Source organism: Vigna angularis, chromosome 9, assembly GCF_016808095.1.
Source record: "Vigna angularis cultivar LongXiaoDou No.4 chromosome 9, ASM1680809v1, whole genome shotgun sequence".
NCBI lineage: Eukaryota > Viridiplantae > Streptophyta > Magnoliopsida > Fabales > Fabaceae > Vigna > Vigna angularis.
Window position 1 is genome coordinate 28178517 of NC_068978.1, and position 23827 is coordinate 28202343.

The 23827-nt window shown below is 33.8% G+C and overlaps 3 protein-coding genes across 3 annotated transcripts; 2 read left to right on the forward strand and 1 right to left on the reverse strand.

Annotated features, from left to right (window-relative positions):
• The first annotated feature begins 205 nt into the window (after positions 1-205).
• On the forward strand, positions 206-3140 carry LOC108346751 (disease resistance protein RUN1). The gene is made up of 4 exons (XM_052868982.1): positions 206-901; positions 1005-2109; positions 2259-2549; positions 2683-3140. Exons 1-4 carry the CDS (start codon positions 381-383, stop codon positions 2992-2994), a joined length of 2229 nt encoding a protein of 742 aa, XP_052724942.1. The 5' UTR covers positions 206-380; the 3' UTR covers positions 2995-3140.
• Positions 3141-11501: 8361 nt separating this feature from the next.
• On the forward strand, positions 11502-14292 carry LOC108346752 (disease resistance protein RUN1). The gene is made up of 4 exons (XM_052868983.1): positions 11502-12092; positions 12193-13270; positions 13435-13710; positions 13841-14292. Exons 1-4 carry the CDS (start codon positions 11572-11574, stop codon positions 14189-14191), a joined length of 2226 nt encoding a protein of 741 aa, XP_052724943.1. The 5' UTR covers positions 11502-11571; the 3' UTR covers positions 14192-14292.
• Positions 14293-15499: 1207 nt separating this feature from the next.
• On the reverse strand, positions 15500-22954 carry LOC108347564 (E3 ubiquitin-protein ligase CHIP). Its single transcript, XM_017586892.2, has 8 exons — positions 22552-22954; positions 22384-22451; positions 22186-22249; positions 18666-18737; positions 16568-16701; positions 16218-16371; positions 16001-16111; positions 15500-15916 (listed from the first exon to the last, which is right to left on the reverse strand). The coding sequence occupies exons 1-8, from the start codon at positions 22657-22659 to the stop codon at positions 15791-15793; spliced, it is 837 nt and encodes a 278-aa protein (XP_017442381.2). The 5' UTR covers positions 22660-22954; the 3' UTR covers positions 15500-15790.
• Between the last annotated feature and the right edge of the window lie 873 nt (positions 22955-23827).

Below are 23827 nucleotides of genomic sequence, written 5' to 3' on the forward strand. Positions count from 1 at the left end.
GGTAAACCTTCCATTAAAAATTTAAGATGTCTTCTGGAAATATATTTTTGCTTGACATAAGCACTTTAATCTATTAAACCAATTTTCAGTGGTAGCCATCCTTTTTGTGTTAGAATGAAAGAATAAAGAAAGCGAAAAACTACGAATTCCACGCAAGATATATTGTTTTTCTTTAAAATATTAATTAAATGTTTTTAATAGTTTTAATAGAATACCATAATTTCTTTAATTGATCACCGTATATATTTTAGTAAAAAAAAAGGAATTTGAAATTTTTCTTTGAAAGTGTATATGGACGAGTCATCACACACTTCGAGACTAGATCTAAAACATATTAATCTTTATTGCTTTATCTTTGAAGACTGGACTTAATTCCATCTATGGAGTTTGCATCTTCTTCTTTATCATCATCATCTTCATCCTTCTTAACATCAGAACCCCATTTCATACACGATGTGTTCATCAACTTTGGTGGAGAAGACATCGGTAGAAGGTTTGTTTCTCATCTCCATTCTGTCCTTTTACAATCTCAAGTCAAAACTTTTATTAGCCAGGAGAATCTGCATGAGGGAATGAAGCTGGAAGAGCAGATGCGAGCAATAAGACACACTAAGATTACAATTATCGTTCTCTCCAAATCATACACTGAATCTCCTTGCTGTCTTCTTGTGCTTGAAAAAATCATTGAATGCCACGAAACATTTGGCCAAATAGTTCTGCCCGTATTTTACGAGATTGACCCATTGGATGTACGTCATCAGAAGGATGATTTTGGAAAAGCGTTGGAAGACACTGCACGCAGAAGCTATTCAGGAGAACAACTGCAACATGCGCCGTCCAGGTGGAGCAGTGCACTCAATAGAGTTGCAGGTATGACTGGTTGGGATGACACAGATTTTAGGTAAACAAATGAATCCTTCCTACTTTCTTTGGTTTGAACCTGAATGAAGCATATGTTAAGGTTTTGTTTTAATTTTGGTAACACATTATCATTCATCTTGAAGGCATGATGCAGAACTTGTAGAGCGAATTGTTAGCCGCGTTAAGACATTACTGGACTATAAAGACTTGTTTATTACCGAATATCCTGTTGGATTAGAGTCCCGCGTGAAAGACGTGATTAAATGTATTAAAAATCAATCCACCAAAGTGTATATGATAGGAATATTGGGAATGAGAGGGTCGGGTAAAACAACCATAGCCAAAGCCATCTACAATCGAATTTATCGTGAATTCATTGCTAAGAGTTTTATTGAGAATATTACTTATGCTTGGCATGCAGAAAATAAAGATGAAAGGTATGTTGCTTTGCAAGAAAAACTTCTTTCTGATTTCCTAAAATTCAAGTTGGAGGTAAAACGCGTTGGGATGAGAAGAACTATGATCGAGAATAGTTTTTCTCGAAAAAAGTTGCTCATTGTGCTTGATGACGTGAATCAAATTGGCCAATTAGAAAACCTATGGGGGAGTCTTCGACGGTTCGGTCAAGGAACTGTGATAATCATTACAACTAGAAATGCTAGCCTGCTGAACCGACTCAAAGTTAATTATGCTTATGAAACGCATCGTTTGAACGAAAATGAGTCACTTGAGCTTTTTAGTTGGCGTGCCTTTAGAGAAGCAAAACCAAGAAACAAATGGAGTTTACTCGCAAGAAACGTCGTTGTTTGTTGTGGAGGACTACCGCTAGCTCTTCAGTTCCTTGGTTCCTGTTTATGTGATAGGACAATAGAAGTGTGGGAAAGTGTATTGTTGAAACTACAAAGAATTCCCCCGAATGAACAACTTCTGAACTTATTAAAAATAAGTTTTGATAATTTACCTGATACGGAAAAGGATATATTTCTGGATGTATGTTGTTTCTTTATTGGCAAAGAAAGAGACTATGTGACAGAGATATTAAATGGCTGTGGACTACATGCTGATATTGGAATAACATTTCTCATAGAGCGTGGCCTCATAAAAGTTGAAAGGAACAACAAATTTCAAATCCATCCTTTGTTACAAGCCATGGGAAGAGGAATTATTTTTCAAGAATGCCCAGAGGAACCGGGGGAAAGGAGTCGATTGTGGTCGCAGGACGTAAAATATGTACTGAAAGAGAATACTGTAAGAACATTATTTATACAATTTTGAAAGTGTTTTCTTTATTAGTGTAATGCATGTGTTATTAACTTGTTAAACTCAACATTAAGTATCAATAATCAACAATTATTTATGGATTTCTCAGTTGTTTATCTTTGCTATATTCATCACAGGGGACAGAAGCTATCGAGGGATTGTCCCTGAAACTGCATTCAACAACTAGAGCTTGCTTCAAAGCTCATGCTTTTAAGAAAATGAAGAGACTGAGACTGCTACGACTTTATAATGTGCAACTTACTGGAGATTATGGGAACATTTCTGAACAACTGAGATGGATTTGTTGGCGAGGGTTTCCATATAAACACATTCCAAGCAACTTTCAATTGCAAAATGTAATTGCAATGGATTTAAAGTATAGTCATCTTCAACTCCTCTGGAAACAACCACTCTGGAAGCAACCCCAGGTATTCTTTACGCCCTTTTTTTTTTTAAAACTCCTGGGTTAATTAAGATAGAAATAGTATTATTGGTTCCAGTTCTAACTATTGCCTTCTTTTTACATTTACTTCCCTAATCTTCTGTAAACTATTTTTGTAGGTTTTAGAGCGGTTAAAATTCCTTAATATCAGTCACTCCAAATACTTGAAAGAAACACCAGACTTTTCGAGACTACCAAGTCTTGAACAGCTCATTCTAAAAGATTGTCCAAGTTTGCTCAAGGTACACCAATCCATTGGTGATCTCTCCAATATACTATTGATAAATTTGAAGGATTGCACAAGTCTAAGATATCTCCCAAGAGAGATATATAAGTTGACATCTTTAAAAACTCTCATCCTATCTGGTTGTTCGAAGCTTGGCTCTATAGATATAACACAGGTGAAATCCTTGGTAACTATAATTACTTAAAACACAACTGTGAAACAAGCGCCCTTTGATGAATTGTAAAGCTAAAAGAATATCAGATATAAATCCCAACGTGAATTTGAAGGATTTTTGGTAAATATTTGTTGTTAGACTAGTAGCATTCATTTGTTGTTTGACTAAACTTTAGGAGAATAATAACAATTAATTTGGAATCTCAATTTCTTTTTTTTACTGCAAGTATTATAAATAATTGGCGGTTCGTATATATTGAGAATAATAACGTTTACTTTCAAATTGGATATCTCTATACATTTATTTTGGTTTTAAAATTAGATACAGTTAACTTTTTCAACCATTAGCAATGCATGAATATCTCTATTTTTGATTGTAGACGTTAAAATTTTTGCAATTTCTTTTAAAAGTAGAGTATACTCTCTCCATTTTTTAAATTATAAAAATGTTTAAAAATATATATGAACTAAATTTTAAATTGTTTAAAATTATAGTTTAGTCTCTAACAATAAACCCTTTAAGTTGTTTCAAATTATGGGACTTAAATTTTTATTTTTTAAAGTTATAGTTCGTTTCAATTATATAGACTAAATTATGAAAAAGTTATAAGAAAATTATAAAAAATAAATTATATATTTTTCCTATAACTAATCATAAGAACTAATAAAATTTAAGAAATTATGTTGACCACAACAATTTAAATTCTTTAAAAGTACTTTAGTCTATGACAATAATCTATCTTGACTAGTTGATAAGGACAAAATTGCCCAAGTCAATAAAACTATATTATAGAGATTAAGTATTAGATGAAATAATAATATTATTTTATATTCTTATGTGAAATCATCTATTCATCCTAAAAGCAGAACTTATACAAACCATACAATTTAGGTTTTGGTAAGAAGAAACCAAACTCCATAATGTTCAACGCTACCTTTAGAAGGAAATAAGTTTCTGTGTAAGAAAAAAGCCCTAAAATACAAAAAACAATTCGTGCAAAGAAAGGAAATATACAAAAGACCTAAAGAAATATAGTGCAAAATGAAGGACACATACAATAATGAGTTATCAGTGTTCCTTGTTGATGATTCTAGAAAAAGAAAGAGCACAATGTTTCAACGTAGATCAAGATCGCTAGAAGAGACTATAGTTAAATGAAAAAGAATAAAAGATTAAAATTGAGAAAAAGGAAAAAGAGAAAATAATTTAAAAAATCTGAGAATGAAATTTAAATTTTTGTTTAATATTGTTATATAAAGCTTGTGCTCATTGGGTTGCTCGACTAAAATATAAAGCTCAATTTCTATCTACTAGCCCAATATCTATGAATATATATTGCTCAATTTCTATCTACTATTCCAATAGCTAAAAGCTCAAGGCGGAAGTTAAATAGAAACCTAGACCTTGAGCTCTTAAATAGGGGACTCAAATACAAACAAAGAAGGACTCAAAACTTACCTTGATGGTTAATGAGGGAGCTATAATATAGGGCTTCTATACAACTACAAACTCTCCCTCAACGAAGATGCAACAAGCATGAACCTTAGAGAACAACAATCCCTTGACGAATGCTGCTACAATCACGCACTCTCCCTCGATAATAGAAAAACTCATCAGAAACAGGTTTAGATTCAATTATAATGGTTAATGTATAACTACAATGTTGTAATGCAATGAATGATTTAAAACCATTGTAGACTCTCAAATCCACTTATAGAGTCAAACTAATGCATGATAGCAAGTTCAAGACAAATTTCAATTCATGAGAAAAGTGAAACAATGCATAGAATGGTAATCCTAGAATGAACAATGTGATCATATGAAGTGCACCAAAATGTAGAAAGCTATGAAAACCAAACCTATAACAGCTACTAATAAAACACATGTACGCTAAGGAATTCAAGATAAACAGTAAATTGGTCCTAAATTGGTAGCAATCATCATTGTAATAACACAACTACACACAACCAATTCCAAATTATTAGCAAGCATCAATGGTAAGCATCATTAAGGCAATCCATTAAACCAATTCCAGAACCAAAACAAGAACGCAATCCATTCAACACAGACTTACCTCTGGCAGACCTCCATCGCCAGACCTCTACCACCAGTTTAGGGCTTCTGTAGGGGAAATGGCGGAGGAAACAAACGAAGGTTGGGGCTGACGACTGTTGTGGTTAGGGATGATGCATAGGAATGGTCGTGGTGTGGGGGGTTTCAGATTGGGGGAGGTTGCGGGAGAGGGTTTCTAGAAAACGAAAATGAGGGAGAAGGGAAACCAATTTCTGATTTCATAAACTCGATGGACTTACCAACGACCATTGTCCGTCGGTAATGATTGATGACATTTACCGATGGTATTACTGGCAAATATAATCTCCAATAAGTTACGAAGTCCATTACCAACGACCATAGCTCGTTGGTAACTACCCATTCTCTACTTCGCCGATAAATCTGCCCAAAAATGTGTGTTACCAAAAGATCATTCACCGTTGGTAATAATTCGCCGATAATTTTAATAATTCTTGTAGTGAAAGTACTATGACAATAATATATCTTGACTAGTTGATAAGGACAAAAATTGCCTTAGTCAATAAAACTATATTATAGAGTTTATGAATATGAAAAGATAACAAAAGGTACTATCATGACATTGCCCAAGTACTACCTCAGAAAAAGTATTATCATGATTTCCTCAATCAAAATAACTTCTTGTCTTTGGTTATCATGACATTGCACAAGTACTACCTTAGAAAAGACAATAATTGTTTAAAGGGTAGGTTCAATATTTTGACAAGACAGACTAAAAAAAGTAGTCTCAACAAACACTGATATGCATACTACTATATTTACACAATACATGACATCAAACACAAACATACACTTAATAAGATGGTGTTCAAGAGTCAAACAACAAACAAAAGTAAAACAAACAACTTCAGCCACACTTGTAGAATTCAACATCCTACTACATTGCTGAACATATAAAACTACTACGTGATATTAATTTGTGACATAATATTTTGCTAGTCTACCTTGTAAGACCAACCATGCTTGTCCAAGAATTCCTGAACTGCTTCCATAATTGCCAAGTTTGACACTAACTGTGATTAATCAAGTGGTTCCTGCATGATAAGGTCGAATTTACCCACATGTATAAGAAAGTTGAAGGATTGCACATGAGATTCATTGAAATGGAAAACAATCAATAAGAAGAAACAAGAAAATCAGGTTACCTTCTGAAGGTGTTCAAGAATCACTACTCTCTCATATGTAAGCCCACTTGGAGTGATTCTAGGATCATGAAAAATGTTGAGTGTGATTCTGCAACATAAGTAATCTGGAACCTATGGACTCAATAAGTCGTTCTGTGTGATTAATAACATGGCCATTTCTCAAGCACCACAAAGGAAGATTTGATGAAGATTAAGAAAATAAAAGGCATGTACACACCTTAGTAGGTGTATCGGATTCTACAGCTATATTGAAGACTACTTCTAAAGCCTCTAATTGTTCTGAATGAGAAGTAATAAGATCATTTGCAAATCCTTTCGATTGGGAGAATTCGAGAAAATGTTTTTCCCTCAACGCAGACTCGCAAGCTTCTCTAAGACATTAAACACATTTTATTAAAACACTTGACATGAACACTATGTAATAATCATTTTCGTTTTTAGTTTTCAATAACAACTTAGTAGCTATGTTTATTTTTTTGAGTAAATACTATTTCTTGGCAGTTATTATTTCATATTTTGTTGTTATTATGTATAAACATTCGACCCTTTTGCCCATTTGTGTGGCTATTTAAAGCTACCACCATGAAAGCAAATGTATCTCCTTAGCTTTCATAGAAAATATATTAGAGATTAACTGCAACAACTTTAATTCCATAAAGTGAGTTCAATATTTTTATAGTATGCGAGTACAACATTTTGTTTTTTTTTTCAACAAAGTGGTATCAGAGCTTTATGCTCGGAGTACCAAGGAGAGAAAAAAAGCGAGAAAGAGAAAAAATTGTGAGGTAAACACTAAGTGTGCTTGAGTGTCTTGAGAAAAGGGAGAGATGGCTAAAGTAGTCAATGTAATGACCGTGCCATAATTGTCACAAAAGACCAATTATGATAATTGGTCTTTGAAGATGAAGGTTCAGCTAAGATCCCAAGACGAATGGGATATAGTGGAGACTAGGTATCAAGAACCCACGGAGAATGAAAACCAGACGGTGGCACATATTACCACATTGAAGAAGACACGAGTGAGAGATAGAACAACCTTGTACTTTTTATACAATTTGGTGGACAAGACAGTCTTCGAGAAGATAGCAAACGACATTTTGAAAAGAGACATAGGAGATTTTGGAAGTGGCATGCGGATAGGGAAATCGTATTAGACAAGTCTGACCATAAGGTTTAGAGGTGAGTTTGAATGTTTTAAGATGCAAGACAAAGAAATGATGGTCGAGTATATAGCTCAGGTAGTAAAGGTGGCAAATCAACTCGGTAGGAATGGAGAACAAATGCTAGCTACTCGGGTTGAGGAGAAAATCTTGAGATTACTTATAATTGATTTTGTGAGCATCATTTGTGCCCTAAAAGAGTCAAAGGACTTGTAAGTTCTCTCGATGGAAGAACTCTTTAGGTCATTGGAAGCCTACGAACGAAGTAGGAGAAAGATGTTGGAACCCTAAGATCAAGCACTACAGGCGCAACTTCAATTGAATGTAACACAGAATACTTATGGCTGAGGTCTAGAGGTAGAGGTCGTGACAGTAGAGGACGAAGAGGTTGAGGAGGTTGTGCTTGGGATGTTGTTGAAGTTGACACAGAAAAGGCGAGGTAGCATAATTGGCGTGGCCGTGATCAAGGAAAGGCCATGACGGACAATCTAAATCAAGTATGGAATGCTTCAAGTGTATGAAACATGGCCACTATGCAAACAAATATAAATCAGGGAATTGTTACAATTGTGGTAAGGCCGACCACATCGCATGGTCTTATCATGTTGAAAAGAAAAAAGAGAAGAACCTTCTTACAAAAGAATATGAAAAAGAGATGGGGATAATTTTATTGTCAAAAAGCACTATCAATGTTCTACTATAAAGAAGATCCAAGCTTAGGCCATTTTGTACCGAGCAAATGAAGGCTGAGGTGCTTGAGATCGAGCAGGAGACAACCGAGCTACTAAGTGTCGAGCTGTTAAAAAGCTCGACAATGTTGATGATGAGCTCGAAAATGAAAGAGGAGAGTTCAGAGTTGAAGGTGGAGGATTCAGATGTAGAGCCATGCTTGAAATCAAATGTTGAGAATATTTCTACCAATTCAGTTTGGTATCTAGACACTAGGGCAAGCAATCATATATGTGGAGATGAAGTTTTCTTTTATGTACTCACAAAGGTGGACATCAATTTTGTGTCTTTCAGAGATGATTCCGAGGTAGTTGTGAAAGGGTGTGGAATAATCGAACACATATAGAAGGATGGGCAAGTTGGAGAAATTAAGAATGTTTACTATGTTCTCGACCTAAAAAGCAACATTTTAAGCATAGATCGAGTGCTATACTTGAAAGACAAATATGGTCATCTTGCAACATGGGTAGAAATGAAGAAAAATTGGATGTATAAACTGAAGTTTAAGATCTTACAAAAGTGATGCTTGAAGCTAAACATAAAAGATGAAAACATACAAAGTGGAACTTCCGACTTGGACACCTCAACTTTGGAAGCCTGGCCGAGCTATCAAAGAAGGAGTTAGTACTCGGACTACCCGATGTAGAGTTTGATAAGAAATTATGTGAAGAATGCGTACTCAAGAAACACTCTAGATCTAAGTTCCCAAACTTGGCTATGTACAAGTTAGAAAAGCAACTCAATCTTATTCACACAAACTTTTGTGGGCCAATTTCTCCTAGCTCATTCAGCGGTAAGAGGTATTTCATCTCCTTTATAGATGATTTCTCTAGAAAAGCCTAAGTATATTTCTTGTAAGAAAATTCAGAAGCAGTACAGTCATTTAAGATTCATTTGAAAGGACGCTTTTCCCTTTATTCAATTTTCCCTAAGAATTAAATAAGAAGACGGTAGTTAAACTATGAATAGAAGATGGTTTAATTCAGTTCAACAGAAATCAAAGTTTGGAAGAGAGAGATGAGGAATACTCTGATGAACTGGTATGAAGCTCACTGATTCAAAGAAGCACTGCTTATTAAAAATACAAGTTCAAAATGCATGATCTCATCAATTATTTAGCCACAGTTGTATCGGGCAAGTATTGTTATAGGTATGAAGTTCAAAAACCATGAGTGTCTTGATAATGTTCGCCATCTGTCTTGCAGCATCATAAATTTGATGTGATTTCAAGATGGCAGGGTTTACGAGCATTCATAGCATTGTCACACCACGACAATACCAACCAGTTGCCTTAAAAGAATTTCATTATCTATCTTACAATAAAATCAAGAGGTTACCTCATGACATGATGCAAGCTGTACAATGTCCAAACCTTGCTGCTATCATGTTGTTCATACCTACTGGAATTGCGTCAAGACATAGACAAATTGATTAATCTGCATCACATGGATCTATGTGAACCCAAGTTGAAGGAGAATTCCCACAAATGTAAGTTAAAATGTCTCAAAACTTTGACTTCCTTTGTTGTCAGAAAAAAGAAGGTAGATTAAAGGTTTAAGCATTGAAAATTTTGGACATCTACCAGGAAAGTTTTCCATATTAAACCTACGACATCTTGTAGATGCAATAAAGCTTTTCTAGGTAATTTAAAAATAATGAGCTAATTGAGGAGTTAAAATTGCAACGGGCCTGCAAGATTCACGTGTTGAGAGAGAAATACTTTAGCAGTTGGAACCATAATCAAACTTAAAGCAACTTATCATAAAAGTTTATTGTGGCATCACTTTCCCAATTTGGTTGGGTCATCTTCCTTTTGCTACATGGTATTGCTTAGAATAAGTGATTGCGATCATTGTTGGTCACTTCCACACCACTTGGGCAATTACCTTCTTTCAAGCTACTATGGATTGCTAAGCTCAAATCGTTGAAGAAATTTGGAGTTGATTTCTATGGAAGAGGCTTTTCTTTTCAACCATTTGTAAGTCTGAAGGATCTAAAATTTGTGGAACTGTCATGCTGGGAGGAAAGGTTTTCTGCAAGTGATATAACTACAGAATTTATTTCTCATGAAGAGTTCTGTATATTCCGTTGTCCCAAACATAGAGGATACTTACCTAGCAACCTTCCGTCCTTAAAAAGACTCAGGGTAGTTGAATGTGACGTACTCGAGTTACAAAACTCAAATCAGGTGGATGACAGCAACCCTTTGGGGGTAACTAAGATTCTTCGGAAGAGTTCATCTCACTCTATACACACTTTTTGGTCCCCAGGTTTATTGTCATTACTCAACTCCTTTACTCTTGGGAATCACCATTTTCTAGAGCTATTTCTTAGGATTCCAACCAACTATAGTTGTCTTCAATTTTTGAATATCAAAACATTTCTATCTCTCAAGTGTTTGCCAGAACAGATTAACACCCTCACAGGCCTTCAAGAATTGATTGTTTATGAGCTTCTATGTCTGAAGTCATTTGCAGAAGACGGTTTGCCTTTCAATTTACGAAAAGTTGAGCTCTTTTATTGTTGGGCACTCACACTAGCATCCATCACTCAGTGGGGTACTCAGTTTCTTAAGTTTCTTTTAGATGTAAAAATTGGAGGAACGTTCTCGCATGTGCCTTGATGGAAAAGCAATTGCTTCCAACTTCTCTTGTGTCATTGTGCATCAGAGACATTTCCTTCTTGAATGGTGTGGGACTTAAAATATCTCATCTCTCTTTAAAACCTAGAGATTAAAAATGTTTGAATCTTATGTTGTTGCCACAAAAGGAATTGATCCCTCTTTCTCTTTCAGTAATTAGCATAAGTGAATATACTATTACGAGAGAGCTATGAAAGTAATGGAGGGATGAGGCCTGGGATTTCCCATATTCCTTGTTTAAAGATCAATAAAGAAGAAATAATGTGGAAAACGTCAAAGGGTTTATCAGAATTTATAACTTGTCTTACTCATGATAAATCATGTTCCATTTATTTTAATTAATTTTTGTTGTAGAAACTAGTGTAAGTTAATGTTCAGATTGCTCCTCTGTTTCTCAATAATGTGTTGTATTGCTGCTTGGTTTATACATTCACTCTTCAACAATAGATATCAGTTTCTTTGCATTGTGTTTTTAAATTGTCATTAGTTTTAGCAATGCTTAAAGATGGAGAATTCATTGATTTAAAATGATAAATTTTCATGACACAATTTCATAAGAAACGTAAACAAAATTATATAAAGTACCTAACAAACCTGAGGTAAACCTTCCATTAAAATTGTGTTAGAATGAAAGAATAAAGAAAGCGAAAAACTATGAATTCTACACAACATCTAATGTTTTCCTTTAAAATCTTAATTAAATATTGTTTAAGTTTTTCCTTTTCTAAATCTTTTTAATAGTTTTGATAGACTATCATAACGCACTTCGAGACTACATCTAACACATATTAATCTTTAACATTATTGCTTTATCTTTGAAGAGTTGGCTTCAATTCCTTCTATGGAGTTTGCATCTTCTTCTTTATCATCATCATCTTCATCCTTCTTAACATCAGAACCCCATTTCATACACGATGTGTTCATCAACTTTGGTGGAGAAGAAATCGGTCGAAGGTTTGTTTCTCATCTCCACTCTGTCCTTTTACAAGCTCAAATCAAAACTTTTATTAGCCAGGAGAATCTGCATGACGGAATGAGGCTGGAAGAGCACATGCGAGCAATAGGACACACTAAGATTACAATAATCGTTTTCTCCAAATCATACACTGAATCTGCTTGCTCTCTTCTTGAGCTTGAAAAAATCATTGAATGCCACGAAACATTTGGCCAAATAGTTCTGCCCGTATTTTACGAGATTGACCCATCGGATGTACGTAATCGGAAGGATGATTTTGGAAAAGCGTTGGAAGAAGCTGTACACAAAAGCTATTCAGGAGAAGAACTGGAACACGCGTTGTCCAAGTGGAGCCGTGCACTCACCACAGCTGCAGTTATGACTGGTTGGGAGCTCAGAAATTTCAGGTAAACAAAATCCTTCGTACTTTCTTTGGTTTGAGAGTGAATGAAGCATAAGTTAAGGTTGTCATTTAATTTTGGTGACACATTATCATTCATCTTGAAGGTATGATGCTGCACTTGTAGAGCGAATTGTTAGCCGCGTTAAGACATTACTGGACTACAAAGACTTCTTTATTACCGAATATCCTGTTGCATTATTAGAGTCCCGCGTGGAAGACATGATTAAATGTATTGAAAATCAATCCAGCAAAGTGTGTATGATAGGAATATGGGGAATGGGAGGATCAGGTAAAACAATCCTAGCCAAAGCCATCTACAATCGAATTTATCGTGAATTCATTGGTAAGAGTTTTATGGAGAATATTGGTGATGAAAGGTACGTTGCTTTGCAAGAAAATCTTCTTTCTGATGTCTTAAAATCCAAGTTGGAGGTGGAAAGCGTTGGGATCGGAAGAATTATGATCGAGAATGGATTTTGTCGAAAGAAGTTGTTGATTGTGCTTGATGATGTAAATGAGTTTGGCCAATTAGAAAACCTATGCGGGTATCGTGAATGGTTCGGTCAAGGAACTGTGATAATCATTACAACTAGAGATATTAGCCTGCTGAACCGACTCGAAGTTAATTATATTTCTAGAATGCATCTTCTGAACGAAAATGAGTCACTTGAGCTTTTCAGCTGGCATGCATTTAGAGAAGGAAAACCAAGAAAAGACTTTGATGAACTTGCAAGAAACGTAGTTGCTCATTGTAAAGGACTACCACTAGCTATTAAGGTCCTTGGTTCCTTTTTACATGATAGGAGAGAAGAAGTGTGGAAAAGTGCATTATCGAAACTAGAAAGAATTCCCATGTATCAAGAGGTATTAAAATTAGGTCTTAACGATTTACATGATTGCGAAAAGGATATATTTCTGGATGTATGTTGTTTCTTTATTGGCAAAGAAAGAGACTATGTCACAGAGATATTAAATGGCTGTGGACTGCATGCTGATATTGTAATGACAATTCTCATAGTGCGTGGCCTCATAAAAGTTGAGAGGAACAACAAACTTCAAATGCTTCCTTTTTTACAACACATGGGAAGAGAAATTATTCGTCAAGAATGCCTAGAGAAACCGGGGAAAAGAAGTCGATTGTGGTTGGAGGAAGACGTAGTATATGCACTGAAAAAGAATACTGTAAGAACATTAATTATTTATATGATTTTGAAACTTCTTTTGAAAATGTTTTCTTTTTTAGTGTAATGAATGTTTTGTTAACTGTTAGACTCAATATTAAATATCAATAATCAACAATTACTTAAGGATTTCTCAATTGTTTATCTTTTCTATATTCATCACAGGGGACAGAAGCTATCGAGGGATTGTCCCTGAAACTGCATTCCAGCAGTAGAAATTGCTTGGAAGCTCATGCTTTCAAGAAAATGAAGAGGCTAAGACTGCTACAACTTGATAATGTAGAACTTAGTGGAGATTATGGGCACATTTCTAAACAACTGAGATGGATTTGTTGGCGAGGGTTTCCTTATAAATGCATTCCAAGCAACTTTCATTTGGAAAATGTGATTGCAATTGATCTCAAGCATAGTCGTCTCAAACTAGTTTGGGAACAACGCGTGGTATTAATTACATGCCCTTTTCTTTTAAAACTAATAGATTAATTACAATAAAAATAGAATAATTGGTTCTGTTTATAACTATTGCACTTTTTATTTTTCCTAATCTTTTGTCGAAAAACTATGGTTGCAGGTTTTAGAGCGGTTAAAATTCCTTAATCTTAGTCACTCCAAGTACTTGATAGAAACACCTGACTTTTCAGGACTACCAAGTCTTGAACAGCTTATTCTAAAAGATTGCCCAAGTTTGTGTAAGGTACATCCATCCATTGGATATCTCTCCAATATACTAGTGATAAATTTGAAGGACTGTACAAGTCTAAGCTGTCTTCCAAGAGAGGTATATAAGTTGAGATCTTTAAAAACTCTAATCCTATCTGGTTGTTCGAAGCTTGGCCCTATAGATATATCACAAGTCATATCCTTGGTAACTATAATTGCTGAAAACACAATTGTGAATCAAGCTCCCTTTGATGAATTGTAAGCTAATGAATATCAGATATAAATCCCTACGAGAATTTGAAGGATTGTTGGTAAATATTTGTTGTTAGACTACACGTAGCATTTATTTGTTGTTAGACTAATAACAATCAATCAGGAATCTCAATGTCTGTTTTTATTGCAAATATTATAAATAATTGGCCATTTATATATATTGAGAATAATAACGATTACTTTTATTTCAACTCTTACATTCTTTCTCTTTCAGAATTTTATTTCCTCAGTTTTGTTTCCCTATCTAACATTATTCTGTAAAATATATTATTATGGAGCCTTTTTATTCAAAGTAGTATGAACGAATATAAAAAATATATCATTATCAAGGCTTTTTATTGCACGTACATTACTTTGTTATTACTCCTTTCAAGAAGTCTTATAAATGTATTTTATAAGAATACCATCTGACGATTCCTCTCTATGTTTGCTTGGCCATTTGAAAAAATATTTTCCAAAAATGTCATTATTATCTCTTTTCCAATTCTTTATTTCTAGAGCTAATTTGTTCTTTCATCATTATTCGTTTTTACTACATGAACTTTTTTATCTGATCACATTGGTATATCTCTATATAAATGTTAATCCATACATAAGTAAGATAGGTGCTCTATACATTTATTTTGGTTTTAAAATTGGATACACTTAACTTCTTCAACCATTAGCAATGCATGAATATCTCTATTGTTGATTGTAGACGTTAAAAATTTTGCAATTGTTTTTAAAAGTAAAGTATACTCTCTCCATTTTTAAACTTTTAAAAATATTTAAAAATATATGAACTAAATTTTAAATGGTTTAAAATTATAGTTTAGTCTCTAACAATAAACAATTTAAAATTGATTAAAATCTTTTAACTTCAATTTTAAAAATATTTTAGATTTTAAAAAATATTTTAAATTAAAGTCATGTTACGGTAAGAGAATTTCTTCACATTAAAAATCTTATCATCATCTTGAGACGACTTACCCACTTTCGTTATTTCTTCTAAATCTATCCAATTTTAGTAATTTAAAAAAATAATACACCATTTTGATGCTTTTGCAAACATATTCATATCTACATGAAGAAAAATTACTTATTAACCTTCATCCATTTGAATAAAGGAAATGCTTTTTTACTACAGTTACACCGTTATTAAAAAAAATTAATTTTTTTATTTGTAAAGGACGAGAGAGATTGAAAGAAAAATAAAAGAAAAATAAGAGATGTAAAGTGTGTCGACGTCAAAATAATAACTTTGAATAAATTAAGTGACCGATGAATAACGTCTTGTCCTTGGTTGTGCAATGTAATATCTCCGAAAAGACAACAAATCTTTAAAGGATAGGTTGAATATTTTGACAGGACAGACTAAAAAAAGTAGTCTCAACAAACACTGATATGCATACTACTATATTTACACAATACATGACATCAAACGCATATATACACTTAATAAGATGGGTGTTCAAGAGTCAGTACGCCATGAAACAGCAAACAAAAGTAAAACAAACAACTTCGGCCACGCTTGCAGAATTCAACACCCTGCTGCATTGCTGAACAGATAAAACTACCACATGAACTTAATTTGTGACATACTATTTCGTTAGTCTACCTTGTAAGCCCAACCATGCTTGTCCAAGAATGCCTGAACCGCTTCCTTAATGGCCAAGTTTGGCACTAACTGTGATTGATCAAGTGGTTCCCGCGTGATTGGGTCGAATTTACCCACCTGTATAAGAAAATTGAAGTATTGCACATGGGGTTCATTGAAATGGAAAACATTCAATAAGAAGAAACAAGAAAATCAGGTTACCTTCTGAAGGTGTTCAAGAATCACTGCTCTCTCATATGTAAGCCCACTTGGAGTGATTACAGGATCATGAAAAATGTCGAGTGTGATTCTGCAACATAAGTAATCTGGCACCTATAGACTCAACAAGCCATTCTGTGTGATTAATAACATGGCAATTTCCAGGGCACCACAAAGGAAGATTTGATGAAGATTAAGAAAACAGAAGGCATGAACACACCTCAGTAGGTGTATCGGCTTCTGCAGCTATATTGAATACTACTTCTAAAGCCTCTAATTGTTCCGAATGGGAAGTAGTAGGATCATCTACAAATCCTTCCGCTTCGGAGTATTCCAGAAAATGTTTTTCCTTCAGAGCAGACTCGCAAGCTTCTCTGAGACATTTAACACATTTTCTTACAGCACTGGACATGGACACTAAGTAATAATCACTACACTAAATAAATGATACAGGAAAACTAAATCAAATTTTTCATGAGGTAATGACAAATATGTTAAGAGACAATAGAACTTCAAACACTGCTAAAAGACCCCCAGATAATAGGTCTGACAATCACCAGAAAAACATACTTCAAGCTCTGCAATTCCCATGATCGTTTCGAAGATGATCGCTCCCACTCATGGTATTTTGCCTTTGCAAGCTCTTGCCATATTTCTTCTACCATATAGCCCTTGGGATTGGCACCTCTCCCGAGATCCAAAGCCTTAATTATGATCACAAACAATAACAGAATCATCAGGCAATTGAAATGAAAAACAAAACGGGTAAAATGACTGTTTGTATCTCAGAAAAGCACAGTATAGAGTAGATAATCAGGAAAGTTATATTAATTAGCTGTGATATCAAACTTAGAAGATAGAAGCACCATGTTCATCAACAGCTCTGTAGGTAAGCTGAAATTTAGACAATCTGACTTATTAGTCATTTTCAATACAGCGAAAATCCCAGTGAGGTAAATTAGTATCTATTTTTCTTTTGCTTCCCTCCCTCCCTCTATCTATCCATCTATACAGACATGGTTATAGAAATCTGATGCAGCAACAACAATGTTGTTTTGGAGGTTGTGTCGTTGAAATTGTGTAGTAATTACAAATAGATACAACCAGTTTTTCCTATGTCATTGTTTTGTTATTAATTGTATATCTGCATATTTATTAATTGTATTTTGCATGTTCATATGTCTTGTATACTTAAGTATAAGTTACATTTCTAATAATGTTTATGAATCTTACTAGAGTAAATAATTCGTCCCTATTCAAAATATAAGTTCTCTTATACATAATTTGTCACTATTCAAAATATAAGTTCTCTTATACATAATTCATATCTCGATTCAACTACCATGAATAAAATTATTAATAACAAATAAAATTATCATCATACTTTTCACCTGTTTTCACTCTCTTTCACTCAATCCGAACAGCCTCATTTTCCTTCTTCTTTCCTTTCATTTCTTTCATCTTCCACTCCCTCATTCTCCATCATTTAATCCAAACAAAGCTTAAAGCTAGATTGATGGCTAAAGGATAAGCTTGGTATGGTGATACTTCTCATATAGTAAAAATGACTATTGTCCAACTCTTCTTTGCCATGACAGTTATTCATCATTGGTCACTTCATCTATTGGATATTAAAACAAAAATCTTCATGGTGATCTGGAGAAGGAAATTTACATGCAGCAACTTTCTAGGGGTTTAGCTCAAGGAGAGTTTGGGTTGGTTTGTAAATTGTGTTGGTCTCTATCATTTGAATCTTTACTATCATACTCTCCTGGAAAATGTCTTTTATCTATTTGTTTATGTTCATGACAGTCATTACAAGGAATAATACCGCTAAAATCTCTAAAATAAAAGCATTCATGCAATCACTTCTCTCAAATAAAGAAGCATTCATGCAATCACTTCGATTTAGGCAGTAGATCAAGTTTCTTGCTCCTTTCTTCGATTTAGGCTTTTGTAAAACTATGTCCATAAAAACCAAGCCCTAAAACCAACTTTTCTACAACCCCCACACTAATAATAGAGGAAAACACCTTGGCTAACTTGACACTAGTGCATCTTCAACCGCTAGCACAAAATTTGTGTCCTCTCTCACCTGAGCCTCAAGAGTTGCATGAACCACTGAACCAGAGGTCTTCTCCACTAGGCTTGCAGTTCTCCGACTCTGTTTGGTTCCTCTGCTTTTGCTGCTCTGTTCATGTGGTTCATTGGTTCTCTTTATATGGAATGAGGATTTCTTACAGGATTATGATTTTAATTGCGATGATCTACTTTAGTGGTCTAGTCTTACAGTATTTTAAGTTGCTTTGTTTGTTTGTCATCTATGACTTGTGTGTGAGTTTTGTATGGGGCCTAGCCATTGACTTCCATATACTTATTCATCTATGATTATAAATTTAAGCTTAATTTAACACTTGGTGTGTTATAAGCCTTTTTCTCTTTCTTATGTTATGCTATATGCATATATATGAATTTTATATATCTTGTAGAATCTTACACTTCATATTACGATTCCACAATTTTGTATCTCCTTTGAGTCATAATAGATCTCGAGTTTAACTACCTTGACAAGCAATTAAAAACTAAATGATTTCTTGCAGCAGATATACTATAACAAATTAACAAATGTGAAAGAAACACACAGAAAAAGTGTTTAATGTAAACAAACCTTCTCCAATTCTTTAATTCCCTTGGCAGATTCTTGTCTCCGTAGTAATGCTAGCCCCAACATATAGTGGGCCTGAAATGTTAACAAAAAGAATTCAGGGAGAAACAAGACAATCAACAAACACTGATTAACAATGAAGAAAATAAATGATCAACAGGCAACAAATAACAGATATATAATATAGCCGCCAACAGCTTCCACCAACAAAATGGTTTTACAGAATAGCATACAACTCTAATGCAAACCATTACAAAGTAAATATCCCAGGATGAAAATTAATATCCCAGAAGTGCATACTTCTTCCCAAGTTAATCCAAATGGTAGACACACACATGCACATACACTCATATACATGCACATTCCATTCTACCAAAAACATTAGTTCCAGGTTCTGATATGATAGGAACCCGGAAATAGTTAGGCCCAAACCCAAAATATCTAAGGTGTATGTTAGACAAAGAAGGAATGCAAAGTAGGGGATCAAAATGGTAAGAGAGAGAATGAGAAGAATCCTTCAATGTAACAAACTGCTGAGCTGGCACAATAGGAAAAGAGTGATTCCATTGTATGGGTATAAGGCGTGGAAAGATAGTGGGAGAGGAGGAGGGCTGGAATTGGCTGGGAATTAGGAGAGACTAGACACTCTGTAACTGTCTAGTGATACCTTTTACTTGCTTTACAGATCTGTAGTCTCTTCCCTGGGATATGCAATCTGTTTTCTTTACTAATAAAATGAATATTCAGCTATAGTGTGCTTCCTTATTTCTGGTATCTATCATGATATAAGATGGGTACTGTTGAATACTAGCTAGCCGATTTCTCCAGCCAAAAATGACAGTTCCCAAATGTCTTTAGAGTAGAACTTTGAAGGAAATGCTCCTGCCCTTCCTCTAGCAAAGTTGCTCATCCTTTTTTGGTTCCTAGTCCTCTATCTGTTGTAAATGCTCAACCTCTTTTCTATCTTCGTGCAGTGTTCAAATTTTTTCTTGATTTTTTTAACTTTATTGGCTATCTTCTCTGTCCTCCTCAAACATGAGCTCACAATATCATCCAAAAAATAAATAAATTTTAGTGTTTTTGGTGTTATCGCCTATTGTGATTATTGATCATGGGTGTCTTCCATTTTGAGATTTTTTTTATTTATTTTTCAGCCTTTATATTTGGTTAAGATAACCGATTTTATTAGTACCATACAGCATTCACCATAGCAGCCATCCTGCTACAGCAATTTTAGTGTTGGCCATACCACACCACTATTCAGGATTGAAAACTATAATTTATTTTGAAATGTAACCAAGAAAACTAATTTATTTCTATTTCTACATCTAGGCTGAAGATTTATTCCCATAAATCGCTGGTTCTCATTCCTTAAAATAGTCAGATTTGATTTTATGTGCATACAGTATCTATCCACTCCTATTTTCTTAATTAGATGAGATACAAATACGTTATACACTCTCGGCAAATACAGGTTAAGAATACAATTCAGATGTATTCCTTTCTTCCAAATCTTTCTTTAAACATGGTATCAAAGTAAAACCATCAACCGTGACTTGCCCCATAGCTCCCTAAGATGTGGAGTTTTACTTTAATTTCCTCTTCTCCTGTTGTACAATGATGGTCTTATTTTGTTTGTTAACAAACAATTGCTACTGTTTTTCTCTTGCTCTTTCCTTTTGACCTTGTTTGATATTTGGATTTCTCTTTCAAAAGAACCACTTATTTGGAACTTTCACTAATTTGTGCCCTTTTCTTGCTGCTTTAATTGCAGCATGCGGCACATTTAGTGTGTCCCTTTTTGCTGCTCATTGCAGCATTTGGAAGCCCTTTTTTAACAGCCTTCACTGCAGCATCTGTCACCTTCATAACAGCCACTTAGCGATAGCATGAAAAAATTGAAATAAAAGTATTTGCGTGATATGAATCTACATCCCTAGTTAGACATGCAATATGTATCAGAAGACCAAAATTGTGCTATCAATGTTTACACAGAGAACTACCTCACATTTTATAAAGCCCCAATACTTTATAACTCACAAGTTAATGATACGGGTAAAATTCAATTTGGATGCAAGGATTTAGGAAATTCTTACAAATACAAGATATGTTACAGCCTAAAAACATCATCATAAATTAAACAAGCATATTTTATATAAATGCACAATATTTGTACAGAGACATTGGACATTGAAATTTTTTCATTAAAACATAAATAAGTATATCAGTGGATGATGATCACAACATTTAAAACATTGGAATCATAACAAAAATCCCAAATTATATATCTTTCTCTATATAGGTGTCTACCATTTACTATAACTGTAACGACATAGATGAAAAGGAATTCAAATCATCAAAGTGATATCCCAAATGCATGGATGATTAAAAGTTCAACAAATAAATAAAATAGAGAAGAAAAACACTATCATGTGCATATTCCCGTCAAATATGCATCTGTCACCAATCTTTGCATATTTTTAGTATCTAGGTTTCACAGCTCATATTTCAAGAATCCATGGCCATCATGAAGTATTGAAAGCCATGGATCATGAAGCGCATACACATCTATTTAAAAGAAGTCTGAACTCCATATGATTGCCTACAACTTACAATAGCTCTAAGAATAGAAATGGAAAGGCATCCAAATTAAAAAAAAAAATTACCAAAATCATATCCCAGATGCATCAATCAATAAGTTTTAAAAAAGTGAAAAATAATCACAGTGCACACTGCTATCAAATATGAATCAATCTTTGCCGTTTTCTTTTAAGTATATTTTATCTGCCATTACCTATATCTTTAAGGACTCAGGAGAAGGAAATCAAATTCATAGACCAGATGCACCTATCACCGGAGGTTCAAAAACAAATGGAAAATACTATCACACAAGTATTATTATCAATCTATCCAGCTATATTTGCCATCTTTTAAGTATCTAGGCTTTGTAATTCACAGTTCAATGCTCAATGACAAACAAGAAGTTTGGAAGCCATAAACTACCAAGCACAAAAACATCCATCATATCATCTATCTCAGCCAAGACATAATAAAATTTAGCCCACTCAATTAAAAAAAAAAGAATTTCCATGTTCTTTCTTAAAAAGTGGGTTTATGAAAATTAACTCAATCTATAAATCTTCGTTTAAGTTGAGGTTTTCACTCACTACTCTACTTTAGCTATACCTTTGAACAATGTTAGATCTCCAATCCAACCCCAATGCCAACATTTTAAGCTATTTGTGAGTGATTTAAGAACCACTTATATTGAGTGACGGTTCAACAAACTTCATTAGAATAGGTTTTGATACATCTTATAAAGGGGGGTTTAGGCCTAATTTTAAGATGACATTTGGTTTCACTTATATGCTCTATTCTAGTCATATCTCTAGACTTGTAAGAATCTCCAACACACTTAAATCATCAAATGAACCTACAGTGAAACCACGTAAGCTAAATAACTAACCAATACGTGCACTATAAAAGGAACTACAAAACCACAAGGAAAATTAGTAACAAAAACCTTGACTGAATTGCTGTCCAGCTGAATTGCCTTCCGAGAATCTTCCTCTACTCTCTCCCAGTCACTACAACCAAATCAAACACATTAACAAAAACCTTTCTAAAAAATCGCATTGCAGTCTCTAACATTCCGAAAAATTACGCTCAACAAATTAAATTTAATCCACAAACAAGCGCGAAACTAAAAGTTTACACGTACTTGCGCTTGAGATGGCACAGCGCGCGATTCGTCCAATAAATCGGAACATTAGGGCACAGCGTAATCGCCTTCCAACCAAACAACAAAAAGATTAACTTTAAATAATTACTCAAATTGATGTTAACGATAACTCCAGACGAAGAAGAAGAATACGAAGAAGAAGAATACCTCGGTGTAAGCATCGATGGCGGCCCCAAAACGGTCTTTCTTGAAGTAAGTGTTGCCGTTAATTCGGAGTTGCTCAGCTTGTTTCGCCGCCGCAGCGTTTGGTCCCATTTCGCCCAATTTTCTCTCTTTCTAGAAAATTCTATCGCTCGATAATGGATGCATACAAATAGTGTGTTAAATGCGTGAAAATAAAATTATATAATAAGTAAAAAAGTTTGTGGTTGTGTTTTTGGATTGGTGAGTTATGGAGAGAGAAGGGGAAATGATCCAGAATTTTCCAGGGATTGAAGAAGGAGGAGCGAGGGAAAAGAAAGAAACAAGAAAGAGGAAAGAGGTAACACAAAGAACAACGTGTTGAGGAAGGTGTCGCTGTTGACTCACTTGCATTTCTTTGTCAAAAGAATACTAATTGTAAGGTTTGGTCTCATTGGGCAGATGTTAGATACACAATCTTGGATTTGTTCTGCTGTCAAAATATAACAGGCTAATTTTTTTTCTTTTCGAAATTTTTTATCTAATTTAATCTTTCCATTTAAAAATAGGTCAATTTCATTTTTTAATTAAATTTTATTAAATTTATTTTCATCAAAAATTAAAAGAAAAATTTAATCCTATATAATAATAACACTAATGTCTCAAAAACACTTTTTATTATTAATAGTTAAAATCTATCAAAGTCATAAATAAATGAAAGTGCATTTATACATTATTTAAGAAACAATTTATGTTGTGATCTCATCACAAATGTTTCTATTTGATAAATTTGTTGGGTTTTAAGATAGTTATTTGTGTTTTCAAAACACAAAAAAAGATGAATAAGTTATTAAACATGTGCAAATAATTTATAAAATTGATCAAAGAATTAGATAATTGGTCAACAAAAATGATTATTATAATGTCGTTTTTATTTTTTTTACAAATAAAAAAAATCTAAAATGTATGAAATGAGCTTCTTATTTTAGATCAATGTAATAGAAACTTTTTTTTCTTGTACTTTTATGTATGTATATCAACAAATTAATAATTTTAGGATAAATATTAGGTAGGCTATGCTAAGGATGACAATGGAGGAACACTTGTACTCGTTTTCATCTAATAAAATGATTTTATCATGTACAAACATATATTTGAAGTTTTTTTTTCAGCCATGGAGATTTTGTATTTTTAATTTTTTTTTAATTTTAAATAAAATCATTTAAAAATAATATTTTTTAAATATAAAGTTAAATAAAATAAAGCACTTTTAAAATGTAATTTAAATAAAGTATTAATGTAA

Coding starts and splice junctions, on each gene's coding strand:
- LOC108346751 (XM_052868982.1), top strand. CDS start 381: ATGGAGTTTGCATCTTCTTCTTTATCATCATCATCTTCATCCTTCTTA. Junction 902..1,004: donor TGGGATGACACAGATTTTAG/GTAAACAAATGA, acceptor TTCATCTTGAAG/GCATGATGCAGAACTTGTAG. Junction 2,110..2,258: donor ATGTACTGAAAGAGAATACT/GTAAGAACATTA, acceptor TATTCATCACAG/GGGACAGAAGCTATCGAGGG.
- LOC108346752 (XM_052868983.1), top strand. CDS start 11,572: ATGGAGTTTGCATCTTCTTCTTTATCATCATCATCTTCATCCTTCTTA. Junction 12,093..12,192: donor TGGGAGCTCAGAAATTTCAG/GTAAACAAAATC, acceptor TTCATCTTGAAG/GTATGATGCTGCACTTGTAG. Junction 13,711..13,840: donor TAGTTTGGGAACAACGCGTG/GTATTAATTACA, acceptor CTATGGTTGCAG/GTTTTAGAGCGGTTAAAATT.
- LOC108347564 (XM_017586892.2), bottom strand. CDS start 22,659: ATGGGACCAAACGCTGCGGCGGCGAAACAAGCTGAGCAACTCCGAATT. Junction 22,250..22,383: donor CTGTGCCATCTCAAGCGCAA/GTACGTGTAAAC, acceptor ATTTGGTTGTAG/TGACTGGGAGAGAGTAGAGG. Junction 16,112..16,217: donor AAGCCGATACACCTACTGAG/GTGTGTTCATGC, acceptor TTGAGTCTATAG/GTGCCAGATTACTTATGTTG.